Source organism: Lathamus discolor, chromosome 1 (assembly GCF_037157495.1).
Source record: "Lathamus discolor isolate bLatDis1 chromosome 1, bLatDis1.hap1, whole genome shotgun sequence".
NCBI classification, from domain to species: domain Eukaryota; kingdom Metazoa; phylum Chordata; class Aves; order Psittaciformes; family Psittacidae; genus Lathamus; species Lathamus discolor.
The window spans coordinates 88710574-88724093 of record NC_088884.1 but is presented as its reverse complement, the minus strand read 5'-3'; the positions used below and the strand labels follow the sequence as shown (position 1 = coordinate 88724093).

General features: G+C 43.7%; 1 protein-coding gene across 1 annotated transcript in view; it reads left to right on the top strand.

Annotated features, from left to right (window-relative positions):
- Positions 1 to 599: 599 nt before the first annotated feature.
- The window catches only part of ANTXR2 (ANTXR cell adhesion molecule 2), a 108526-nt gene continuing 95605 nt past the window's right edge, over positions 600 to 13520 (top strand). Inside the window, exons 1-7 of the mRNA XM_065685549.1 lie at positions 600 to 950; positions 1669 to 1740; positions 4101 to 4172; positions 10434 to 10515; positions 11545 to 11652; positions 11750 to 11818; positions 13221 to 13301. Coding sequence (XP_065541621.1) covers positions 805 to 950; positions 1669 to 1740; positions 4101 to 4172; positions 10434 to 10515; positions 11545 to 11652; positions 11750 to 11818; positions 13221 to 13301 — 630 coding nt within the window. The 5' untranslated portion in view covers positions 600 to 804. The remainder of the gene's footprint in view (positions 951 to 1668; positions 1741 to 4100; positions 4173 to 10433; positions 10516 to 11544; positions 11653 to 11749; positions 11819 to 13220; positions 13302 to 13520) is intronic.

The window sequence follows — 13520 nt, the reverse complement described above, 5'->3', positions numbered from 1 at the left end:
TTCTACGATTAATAAGAAATTAAAAATAAAGGATTCCACCCTTGACAGTGTCCAAGGCCAGGCTGGATGGGGCTTATAGCAACCTGGTCTAGTGGAAGGTGTCTGTGCCTGTGGCAGGGGGTTGGAACTGCTCTAAGCTTTAAGGTCCCTTCCAACCGAAACCATTCTATGATCCCATGAGGTTGCTGGTTGCATCTCTTTGGAGGCGTGGGTGACTCGCTGAGCAGGCAGGTTGAGAACCGGATGATGGTGAGGTGGTGTTTGGAGGGGGGTAGGGGTGAAGCTGCTTGCTCCCCCATAGAACAAAAAGCTCTTAAAGCCACCGGTTTTGTTACGGTGGAACGACATACTCCCACAATGTCCCCACCAATTCTGCCACCGGCCATGCCGGGGCCTTCGGGCTCCTCAGCTGACCGCCCCACGCGTGGGAATCAACCGCTGCCCCGCACTGCCGCCACCTTCCGGGACCCAGCCGTAGCCCCCCGACAGGGCGGGGGCTGGCGCCGTGAATCCGGGTCCGGTGCGGCCGCCGCCTGCTGGGGAGGTTCCTCAGCCGGGAGAGCCGCAGGGCCGCCATTGCCCAAGCCGTGGGTGGCCGCCACCACGCCGCTGGGGCGGGTGAGGGACGCGGGAGGCGGTCCGAGCCCGCCCGGGCCCGGCCCCCGCCCCAGGCGCCGCCGCTGACGGTCGGAGAGGGCCGCGCCGGGCAAGCTGCGGCGGAGCGTGAGAGGCTGCCGCTTTGGCACGGCCCGCGCCCGCTCAGCGGCAGGACGGCAGCGACGGCCGCCGCGTTCCCGAGAGTCCATGGCGGGGTCCGCGCCCCGGGGGCGCCTCTCGCCGTTGCTGCTGCTGCCGGTGCTGCTGCTGCCGTCGGTGCCCGCCGCCGCCTCCCCAGCGCCAGAGGGTCCGTCGTGCCATGGCGCGTTCGACATGTACTTCGTGCTGGACAAGTACGGGGCGTTCGCGGGGATGGGGTTGAGGTCGCGGTCTCCGCCGCCATCGCTTTTGTTCGGGCGGCGCGACGCTGAGGGGGAAAGCGCGGGCTCTGTGAGGAGAGGGAGGGGGGGCATGCCCCGTGCCGGCCGTAAAACCGAGCTAACGGCCGCCACTTGATAAGTAAGTGGGAACGGGGAGGCTGAGTCACGTAGAAAGTTTGTGTTGTTGTTGGTGTGTGTGTGTGTGTGTCTGTCTGTCTGTCTGTGAGGTAACTCCACCCGACGCCCGAGGAGATGGTGGAGCTCGCAGCAAGGTGGTTATGTTTTCTGTCCGAAAGTAAGCGGGTGGACGTCTTATTTTTCAGTCAGGCCGCATCTGCCACCCTTTCCCCTCCGCAGCTGTTGTGTTACCGTGTTCCCGTGGTGAGATTCGTCCGTAGCGGATCGCCAACAGCTCGGGGACCCCGGCTGGCCACAGAAGCGGTGCTGACGGGCCTTACGCGGCTCCTGAGGCTTTCAGTTCTTAATGTACGCGTTTTGCAAGACAAACCGCGACAGAAATCATAACGCGAGTGTGGTGCTCGCGTACTCGGGAGCCGGGGTTTGTGGTAATTAGAAATAATTAGAAAAGCAAATAGTCCTGTATGGTGTAATCTCTCACTGAAATCATCACCCTTCCTTGCCTGGTTTCCTTAACAAGGCCTTACTAATGTGCTTTTTGTTTTCTCTTCAGGTCTGGGAGCGTAGCACAGAACTGGCATGAAATATTTGATTTCGTTAATCAGCTGACAGAAAGATTTGTGAGGTGCGTTTTGTTACTTGTGACATCTGTAGTACAGGCATATGTTGGGAAAGCCCCCATGGTTTTGTAGGTTCTCACAAACATCCTAAGATTTTGGTTTCTAGCACCCAAATTGCTCAAAATAATGGGAGCTTCTACTTCATTTTCTCATGTTTGGAGCTCAGTATAAAGGTGGTAAATAGGCATCTTTAAATACTTTGTTGATTTTTTTGTTGATAAATACTGTGTTGATTTTTTTTAAAACTTTTTTTTTTTAAACTTTTCCCACACATTTTTATATAGGCAAATATATGGTGCTGGTCAAAAGTGAGTATCATTCAAGCTCCAAGTACAGGATGTTTACCAAATATTTGTTGTATGTATATGTAACCAACTATGTAACCCAGTAGCAGTGTTGTCTTGCTGTTGTGAATACTGTCCAACTGCACTCTTTAAAAAAAACAGCTGATGAGTACTGTGACGCAGCATTTTGCTTTAAACACTCCCTCCCCCCCAAAATACCCAAATAAAGCAAGAAAGCCCCCCAAAGACAGAGATTCTGTGGTAGGTTTTGCTGAGGAAAATGAAGTGCAGTCGGCAGTTATTATCTTGGCTTGTTAACAAAGAGATGCGATTAGGCTTGCATAATTAAATATTGCTTACATTCATCTTCTAAAAAGCAAATCTTCTGTAAACTAAGTGGGTGACTCAAGGTTTTGAAAAGTATTTTGTAAGTTCTATCATAATAATAATGAAAAAGAGCATGAGGATGCCTGAGTCCCTACAGAAAGGGTGGAGCTTAAGTGTAAATCTTTAAATTCATCATCTATTATAGCCAGTTGATGCTTGCTTTTGCCCCAGTTGTTGTGTGGTGGTCTGGGGGCATTACCTGAAATAAAGCTATTGAGTTGGCAAGTTAACTTGGCTGACCTGTCACACCAGAGGAGGATCAGAGAGCCAGACAGTCCAACCTATCAGCATCTTGCTTTGCAGTGGAATGCTGAGCTCTCAACCTTATGGGCACAACCCCTTCACAGCACAATGGCTGCTGGGCTCCTGTGGGAGCCTGAACTGTCCATCTCCTGCAGTGTTTCCCTCATGGGGCTGGAGTGCTGCTGGAGGCTGAAGAGGCTTTGTCGTGCCTTCAGGCCTTAGTATGCTTCTAGAATTGGGCATGGTGTTATTTGACCTTGCTCTTTCTTAAATTGAAAAGAGGAGTTGTGAGAAGGTGGCTAAGAACCAACTGGTAGCAGTTGCCTTGAGTCTTCACCTAAAGAATTAGTTCATAGCAGTGCATCTGCTCTGCAGTTCAACTTGTCTGTAGCACGTTTGCAGTAATAGCACTGCATGCCCATCACCTGGGTTCTGAAAGGCTGCGTTTGGCAGCGCTCTTGGGTCTAATGGGTGTGTTTGTAGGATTCTCCTCCATCCTCACAGTATCTGTGTGCTTGGAAAAGGGGATGGAAATTGGATGTCTTCTGAAGAGGACTGTTTAGTGGTTGCTCCTAAAGACAGATAAGCTAAGTGGTAATTTTGAGGTTATTATGCAGGGAGAGTTGCGTAAGAGAGAGGTAGGGAAGTCTTATGTTACTTGGACTAGGCATTGATGCAATTGCCAGAGACTGGGTTTTGTTTGGCAATGGCTTGCAGCAACTAAGATGATTGATAATACCATTATCAATTTACATTATTGTTTAATTTAGAGCATCTTAGAGGTTTGTATTCAGAGCTTTAACAGATAGACTGCAAGGCTATATCTTAAATCCAAGATATGTGCAGTTCTGTGCAGACCTGCCCAGTACTAATATTTTCATGATGTCAATAGTTTTAAGTTGCATCATTGACATAAGTCATAATATATTGGAATTGTCATGAATAAAAATTAAAAGCGGGTAGTAGAGATGTTGTTATATCGTACTTTAGGAAAGTTACTGTCTTGAGCTTCTAGAGTATCAGTTCTTAGGCATTTTCCATTGATAGTTGGATATGACTCCTTGTCATCTCATTGGAAGAGACAGGTGGGCTTCTTCAAAAAAAGGTTGAATTCCTTAATAAAATCAATTCATACGGTTTTGCTTTTTATGGTGACTTTTCCCCTGATACTTTTAAGGAAGATGGTCCCAAATGTCACAACTGAAGTCAGGCAAGAAGGAATAACAACTCTGCTACTTCATTCTCAAATCATCTGGGTGAGGGGTAGAGGGCAGAAATCCTCTAATTCCTCCCTCCCTTTGGGTTTGCAGTTCAAAAGTATGTTCTTTAGAAGTTGGAGGATAAAGATAATACTAATGAAGCATGAATAAGTGAATGAAATGCTACGCATCTGTACATTTCGTTTTCCTAAAATGTATTTCTCTTTTCTTTCTCTTTACCTCTTTTAAAAGCCCCAAGATGAGATTATCGTTTATTGTGTTTTCCACCCAGGCACACGTCATTATGCCATTAACTGGAGACAGGTCAGTGCACTGCTCTTTTAATTCTCCCTCTCTCTCCTCCCACCCAAGAACTCTTATTAAATCAGAGGAACAGTAGAAGATACTGAACAATAACTGATACCTTTAACTCGTGGCCAGCCACGAAGCCTTTGTGCAGAGCTAGATTTAATTTTGTGAACAAAGCAATGGATAGCCTAGTAATAAAGGAAAGAGAGGAACAACAGGAAATAAACTCTTGATATGAACTCTGCCACTGCTTTGCAGAACAGCTGCAAGTAGTGCTTTCATCTCTGCATGACTCCCCATCTTCCTTGGCACAGCAGGAGAAATTATTCTTGCTTTTACTTTCGTAAAGCCCCATCTCTATATAGGTATTCAGCATTTTTTTGTGTCTAAGTAAAGCACGCAATGGTAAATTAATGTTTCCCAAAATCTCATATAAGGTAGGTATTTAGTTTTTAACAAATGATACATAATAGCTAGTATAAGACTTACTGAAGAGACCTGTCTTTGGGACCAGACAAATGCCTCAGGCTACAGAAGTGAAATAGGATGTCTAAAACTCCAATTCTAAGCCCTTCCTGATTTAGCATTTAAAAAAGTGGTCTGATTTAAGAAAAGCCAAGTGTTCACTTCCCCCCATGTGGGCTTGGATACTGACAAGATCATAAGCCATTTTTCTAGATGGCTTGAGAGAGGTCAGGAGAGGACACTAAGCCTGTTCTGAGGACTGCTGAAGTCAACGAGATCCTTTCTCCCCATTTCATTAGGCCTTTAATCCATGTCACAGGCCTACTCCTTATCAGGCCTGAAGAGTCAGCACAGATAGCACACAGACTGCTTGAAATGCATGGGCAGAACTCTGGAGCCTGGCCACAAGCACTTTTTTCATTTCGTGTCTGTGGCACCCTTGAAGCTATTGGAAGAAACATGTTTTTCTCAGAAGCCTTTTTTAAAGCATAGGGAGAGCCTTCTTCAGTTCTAGTGAGTTCCTTTGTGGGACGTTTGTTTAATACTAAGTTTGCCAATGCTGTTGTGAGTGTGGTAGGGAAAGGAAATTACTGCCCTTACTGTTAAGGAGGAATTATAAGGAGAATAAAGAACGAAACATTAGCAACTGTGACCATACATATGTAGGTAAGAATGGATACGGTAGGAACAGCTGTCCTTTTAAATATTAAAGAGCTTAACAGGAAAATTACGTAGAACGTCTAACTCCCATTTTTCCAAACAGAAGATGAGGATGCGAAGTACAGTGCAGTTTTGGGGATGGGTGTGTATACGTGTGATTATGGGATATTATGGCCTAGGGTTTTTTATATGTATTTTAGACTTGCAGGGATGTTTTTTCCCCTTGACTACTTGCTAATTTGCAGAAGTCAGGAAACTACAATTCATTCCCAGCAGTTAGTTCAAAGCAGGGAACACTTATTTTTGTTTTGAAAGCCTTAGGCTTCTGATTGTTTGCACAAAGCTCTTGCTGGTTTTTACTGCGCAATAAAGCTGTGGACATAAAGAAACCCACACCATAGAGCTGAAGCCCCCAGATTACCAAATATGATGTGACTGAGCAGTGCTATGTGAATAACTCTGGAAACAGAAATCACTGCTAACCACAGTACACACAATGCTATAATAAATACACAGAAAAAAACCCCAACCAACATCCAGATGGACAAGACTTCTCACAATGGTTATATTCTATTTTAGAGATACATGTTTCCCCTGTGAAGTTCAGCTGTAAGCTGTAAACTAAGTGCTAAACAAAGATTAGAGCATTCATATTTGGGGCTCAGTTTTGCTACTAGTTCTGAAAAGCAAGTTGTTTGGAAAAGTGGATACTCTTACAAATGTAATCCAGATGGCACAATGAGGTCTGTGTTCTTTTCTGGCCAACTGTATGCTGGCCAGCAGAATTCCAGGTGTCTGTAAATCCACTTTAGTGTTTCACTGACATCCGTGGCCAGGAGTAGCCTTGCTGACTGTGCTTCAGTGAAACTCCTATTGGAGCTAAAGAAAGATTGTATTAATGAGGGTGGAAAAATAGGACAATTGAGTATCTTGTTGTGCTTGTCTGTAGTCTGGTTAGAGATGACTGTTCCTCTGTTGTACAGACACATGCAATCTAGCAAGACATGTATTTGAGCCTCGGTCACATGAGCTAACCCTACGCTTCGGTTCAAGAAACTTGCCAAAACAGAACCATCTGCAGAGCGCATGTTCTGCCGAGCGTATGAAGTACAGCAAAGTCAGCCACTTAATGTGTTTTCCATCTGGAGCCCATGCAGGAGGCCTAAAGTTTGAAGCAGGATATTTATTATAATGATACTGAGCCCTGTGTAGTATTTAAGAGATGCAGAAAGCAGGAGCCTCCTCCAAATTCTACATCTGAGGATGCCAGTGTGCAGGGTTTACTTTCACCAGTACAACAGCTCTGTTGGTCAGAGATGTAACCATCCTTCTTTCTGATAAAGAACACCCTCTCCTGATTTATTTCACTAACAACTTTGTGTGTTTTCCTGTTGTGATACTTAGCAGCAAAACCCAAGTACTTGTTTTGTTTGCCTTTGTTAGAGATGAAGTGTGTTGCCTTGCAGGCACACAGCCTCATTCCTGACAATAAATATGTGCTCATGGGAATCACAGTTTCGCTGCTAGTGCGCAGCACAATGAAAAATGAGTCAGGATTCCATCACTTCAATAGGTAGACTGCAACATGGAAAAGAAATAGAAGACACTGTTCCCCATCCAGAAGAGCTAAGAACACCACTACTTAAAGCTGCATAGATACTGATGGAGACTCAGTGTTCCATACAAGGCTAAACCTTTACCCAGCTAAATCAGTATGACCCAAGGCCTGTGCAACAACTGGAGCTGATTCTAACCTCTGCAGCTCTAATGTACGCAAAAGATTTTTTTTTATTTTATTTGTTTTTTTAAGAATCAGTCCTCCAGCGTGCTTTGCTTTCTAGAAAGTATAAGACTTTCTTTTTACACACTGAAGCTGCATATATTTCCTTTAAGGCCAATGATTGCCTGTTTTTGTTAAGTGTTCTTACCCTCAAAGACAGTATCATGTCACTGAGAAACTAAGGTGGCTTGTGCTGCGTAGCTGGTCTGCAATCCTCTTAAATGGAGTGGGATCTACATCCTGCTGTAGTAGAAAGAAGTATTTATTACCTATCTTCCACTGCCAGCAAGTGCTGGCTGTGGCCCTTTCTACACAAGGGGACAAGGCAATGCCTTAACAACATCAGTAGTCTGACCACTTGGCTGCTGACAACACTGGTTTTGGGATTGTGTCAATTAAACTTACTTGAAGTGAAAGATAACACTAAACAATGATGAAAACAGTACCTGTTGAGTTGCCCAAATAAGAGCTTGCAGCCTGGTGTGACCAAATTTATGTGGAGAAACCTCTCCTGTAAACTGTTGGATACTTTCCTTAGTGTTAATTCAAACTTGGAAAAGCAAATGGTTACATTTAGACCTGAAAGCAAATCTGAATTGCGGAGCATGCTCAGGAAAGGAGCGTGTTTAATTGCAACAGCTTAATTGGTGTTAAATTGAATTATTCAGTCGTTTGCAGAGCTGGGCTGCTTTTTTATATCTCTTTACTAAATGGTCTGTTTTCAACTCTAAATTTAGTTCCACAGTGCCCTGCCTTGAGGAGGCACTGAAGATATAAGACAAGCTCATTGTAGACTTTGGCCTGAGCAGGATTGGCACAGCCTCCCTCACAGCAAACATGGCCTCTGCAGCTGTGGTGCAGCAAGGCAGAGCACAGCAGAGTTCCACAGACAGGTGAGAGCAGTGGGTGCTGCTAGAGCCATCACCAGAACCCCTCCTGACCTCAGCCAGACTGGGATTACTCCTGCAGCCCCTGCTCATGGACTAGCCAAAAAGAAACCGCAGAGCAAAATGACAGAGAGCTTGTAGCTGTCGTTGTGTTTGGCTGGCTGCTGCTGGAATAATTATCTGAAGTAGCTAGAAAGCTCCATAAAAGAGAGAACACACAGGGTAGCTATTAAAAATTAGATGTGCCTTTTCTGAAAAGCGGAGATGTGATGCAGCACATATGCCAAGTGGGGAAGAGATATTAAATTTGTACTCCTTCAGCCCAAACACAGACGGCTGTGAGTTGCTGATTTTGTTTTGCTTTTTCCACCTCCTTCCTCTGTCTGACTTAAACCATGAAGCCAGTGGTCCTTCAGCCTGTATCACTGTTACTAAACTGTATTGCATCCAGACACCCAGACTGAGGTTATGGCTGTGTTATTTCAAGTGAAAACCAGACCTTATCTGTGGATTTTTGTGGCTACAAAAAAATTATTACAGGAACAGGAGAAAGGAGAGTTTTGAGAGTACTGAAGAGCAGGAACAGGGGTTTCAAAGTGCTATAGCTGGTTGATTAAAGAGTCCCATTACCAGAATGATTTAGGCAGACACGACCTCATGTGCCCACCTTCCAAATTGGCTGGGTGTGCGCTTCAACGTGATTGAACCAGCCTCTCTTGCTGTCTGGTAGGGCTTGTTTGCTGGGGCCCCAAGTCATGCACCCACACTGGCGTTGTGACATCCAGACCAGGACTCGCTCATACTTGACCAGCTTGGAGCTCAGTCGCATCTGGCTGGGCTTATCCAGCCCCAAGGGAAAGAGATAGTGACTGATTAAACGCAGCTAAAAAATCTTAATGCTGCCAAAGATTTTCCTGGAACCCCTTGTAGGCAGAGGCTTGGAAACACCAGAGATTTCTGTGTGACCAGGTCGCAAGACATTTTAGATAAATAAAACTGAACTGATTGTACAAAAGCTATTTTTGCAAAATGAAATCTGTTTCAGAAAACTGGGACTTCAGTTGCTGCTTGTTTCTTGGCAGCAGAACACTTAACGCCTGTGATGTGCTGCCACTCATTTCTGGCAAGCACTAAGTATGTGGTTTATAATCTGTGTTCATACATAATCAGTTTCAAGTTGTTTCTATAGATGCTGAATGTAAAATATTTGGATCAAGCAGATTGTATTATCTTACATAACTTCTTCCCTTCCATACATTCAACACCATATTTCTCTCTTCCCCCCCATTGTATCGGCTGATCCTGTGATTGGGAGCTCATTACAGCTATGGAGCATACTTTGAAACTGAGCTTCTAAACATAGAAGAAGCCTATCAGTGGAACAAATGACTAGTGGGTGGCATTCAGGCCGAGAGGCATATGCATTCTTTCTCATTTTGTATGCCCTAAGGAAAGCTTTCACGCATCCTACAATGTATTTTCCCCTCCTTTTCCTCAACCCTGCTGGTTTCCTTTTTGTCGCCTATGTTTGTTACAGTGTTCTATATATTCTGGCCCAATTTTTGTCCCTACTTTGTTTTTACTTGTCCTTTACTAGCACAACTTGCCATGGGCTTCACTGGAAATTTGCTTGCATGAGAACTTGCAGATTTGATTCTTTCAGTAAAGTCTCTCTGCCTTTCTCTCCCTGCTCATGCTGATTTCACTTGAAAGAATTCCTTTTGTGCTTCCTTCCAGCTTCTCCAGTCTTAACATCATAGTTCAGCAAGTGGCTTGCAGTCCAAGATGGATTTTTTTTAAGGCCTGTGAGAGGTCACACCACAACCTTATCCTTAAATTTTAGTGACCTGTGTAGGTGTGACGTTTTGTCAGAGGTCACACAGAAACAGCCAAAAATGTTGAAAAAAACCCTGAAAAACTATTTGTAATCGTAGTCCCTTTCTTGGATACAAGAGGGGTCTTGCAAATGCTGCATCTGCCTGTTGATACTTATTTTGTTAGACTGTAATTACTGCAATTCTGTACTACTCAATTAAATACCTGCATATTGACCCAGAAGATTTCTCTAGAAACAGAACTGCTGTTTTAGGGGATTTCTTTTTTAATTGCAGCGTGATTGGAAGTGAAGTTGGTTTAATTGAGCAAAGTAGACTTAATACAACAGCTTTTCCACTGGGTTATTTAATGCCGAGGCTTTGCCACTTCTTGGCAATACCTACTCTGTCTGAATCAATTTTACTTGATTCTAGCCCTTTGACTCACTGAGGCATATTGTGTTAGTTAGGTCTAAAATATCTGTTACCACAGTGCTGCTTCCATTGTGAATACAAAATCTGCCTCCACATGGTATCTCAGCTAAACGCTGTATTTTACAGAATTTAATTTCACATCTCCTCTATGACAAAGGCTAATTTTTGCATCAATAAACTAACCTCTTTCCCCACTTCAGATCATGCTAACAATCTCCTACCTTTTTGTTTTCAGGGAGAGAATCAAGAAAGGTCTTAAGGATTTGGAGGAGGTAAAACCAGCAGGTGACACATACATACATGAAGGATTAAAACAGGTAGGTTTTACTCATCTTCTTGCAATCAGAATATCCCATGTTCTTACCCTTTGGATAACAGCAACCATAACCTGTAGCATAAATGGATTGATTGTATGCCTCAGCCTGTTACAGTCAAATCATTTTGGTTTCCTATGTGGTCCCAAGATTGCTCAGATACTATGCAAATCCCGTGCAGAAGATTAGCCATCATAGAAAATGGCCATATGGAATTTCTTTGACTTGATCCTTCACAGTAGAGAGCAGTTCTTTGTCGTGAATTTAACAGCTAACACAGCATACCAATTACATGGTAAATAGTCACAAACAGCTTTGTAGGGCTGTGAGCCTTAAAGAGCCTTCTAGAACATGTACTTATGGAGAGTTGACTGCACAGATAAACATTTTCAAGACAAATAGTCTTACTTTTAGATTATATTAATTATGGAGTTCCCAACTGCTTGTATGTTATTGAGAATGTACAGTTAAAGGATGCTTTGTGATTTTGCTGAACCGCTCAAGCCCTGAAGGTGAGGATGTAAGTGTTACTGATAAAAATTTAGTTTCTTCCTTTGGCCTATGAAGCCAAATTTGTACCTGTGATATAGGGGCTGAAAAACCAGACAAACAAAGTTGTTGCCATGTAAAAAAAAAAAAAACATAAACTTAGTTTTAAGCCATTCTTTTTATGTCCTGGAAGCTACTGACTGGCATTTAAAATCTGGGGATTAGCACAGGAAAATTTATGGTGGATCTAAAGAGAGGTGAGCTTCACAACTCAGAGAGCATCTGTCCTGAAAAAATCAAGTGTTTCCAGGTGTTGATCAGTCAGTGACCCTGGCACTTCAGAAATGGGCTCAGTGGTGACTGGAAAGCACTGATGAATGATATCCTTGTTAGTAGTGAGTTAAACAGGGGCAGAAGATTGTCACAAGATGGGTTTGAAGAAGAGGCTGAGTGTGGTTTCAGATGCTGTACTCACTTAGAAGATGAATCTTGGTTAAAAGCTTAGGTATAATTTTCAGCTGGATAAATATTTTTTGTTTTCAGGCCAACATGCAAATTGCAAAGCAAGGAGCCTCAAGGTTTTCTAGTATCATCATTGCACTGACAGATGGCAAGCTAGATGGTCTGATTCCCTTGCATGCAGAGAAAGAGGTGAGCACTAAGTGAAAATGTGTGTTATATTCTGAAGAGTTTGGGTGTTGCCTCTTGAATGAAAAATTGCTTATTTCTCTGTTCTATTTTGGGGCAGGCAAAGAAATCCAGAGAGCTGGGAGCTAGAGTTTACTGTGTTGGAGTCCTTGATTTCGTACAAGAACAGGTAAGAGCATTACTAATGTAGATTACTAGGCAATACCTTGTCACAAAGTTGTATACATCAAAATCAAGTAATAAAGAAATTAATTTTACTTGCATTAGGCAGTATAATGTCTTCTCTGGCTCAGGAAGCAGACACTCAGATGTGTACCTAGACATAAATAGAATGTGTGGGTGTTGCTTTCATTGCTGAGAAGACCTATTGGAAATACCCTTGCTAACTAGTAGCTGCCAGCAGGAAAGGATGCTGGCAGAGCCCCTTTCATTAAGATGGCAACTAGATTAAGCTACAAGTGGCATGAGCAGAGTAGCTATAGACAAGCTGCAGGCAGCATGTATAACAACCTTGGGATGAGAAAAAGGAAGAAGGATCCATGTCCTTCATTGATTGAAAGTTCTTCCAGAGTTGCTATGTCCTAATGAAGGCTATAGCTACTCTTGTGAAAGTGACTTGAATGGAGAAGTGTACAAAAGAGTTTACTGTAGAAGCCACCCAGAAAGGCTTTTAATGGAAGATAGAGCAAACAGGGAAGGTAATTCTTGAAAGTTACAAAATAACTGCCAAGATACAGCTCTAAAAGGTTTCCTTAGTGTGGTGGATACTGTCCTGGGTTCAGCAGTAGCAGTCATTTTTCTCCTTCTTAGTAACTGGTGCAGCACTGTGTTTTGACTTCTGGCCTGGGAACAGGGCTGATAGCACAAATGTTTTAGTCTGACCAAGGACTTTCTGAGCCTCATGCTCTGCCAGGGAGGAGGGGAAGCTGGGAGGAAGCAGAGACAGGACACCTGACCCAAACTAACCAAAGAAGTATTCCATACCACAGCATGTCATGCCCAGGATGTAACTGAGAGTTACCCGGAAGGGCTAGGGCACTGCGAGATTGGAGGAGGTATCAGTCAGTGCTCGATCGGGTGGGGTTGGGCAAGTTATTGGTCGGCTGGTGTTGAGGTGTTGTGTTCTCTTCCCTTGTTATTTCCTTTATCATTATTATTACTGGTAGTAGCAGTATTGATTTATGTTATACCTTAGTTACTAAACTGTTCTTATCTCAACCCGTGGGAGTTGCATTCTTTTCGATTCTCCTCTTCATCCCTCTGGGAGTAGGGGAAGGGCAAGATGTGGGGGGGGAGTGAGTGGACGGGCTGTGTGGCTGGGTTTAAACCACGACGGGTGGTTTGACATGGTGGCTTACTACTCTACGGTTTTGTTAGCTGCAGTAGTTTGTAGTAAGTTCTCCCATTTAGAAAAGTCAATTAACCGTGAAGGAACTCAAAATTTTCTTTCTCTTTGCAGAGTGGATGGGAGTTGGTTTTAGACATCCATTTACATTTTAAGGGTGAAAAGCAGTGGGACAAATTTTGTTTGCCAAATGATTCACGTGTTTGAACATGTTTTCTCTCCAAAGCTTGAAAAAATTGCTGACACAAAAGAGCAAGTCTTCCCTGTCACTGGAGGATTCCAGGCACTCAAAGGGATAATCAATTCTGTGAGTATCAGGCAACAAGCTTACCATTTCCTCAAGATTACAGTTTACTCTCCTGTTCCACTTACTTTTCCAAGCAGAACTGGTTCATAAAAAGTGATTGAAATATGTTAAGTTCTCTCCTCCTTATCTTAGACATGCAGTTCTGTAAATTAACATTGCCTGCCACCCCTGCACTTACTCGTGCTCAGACCTTGCAAGGAGTTTGGGGACTCCATACAA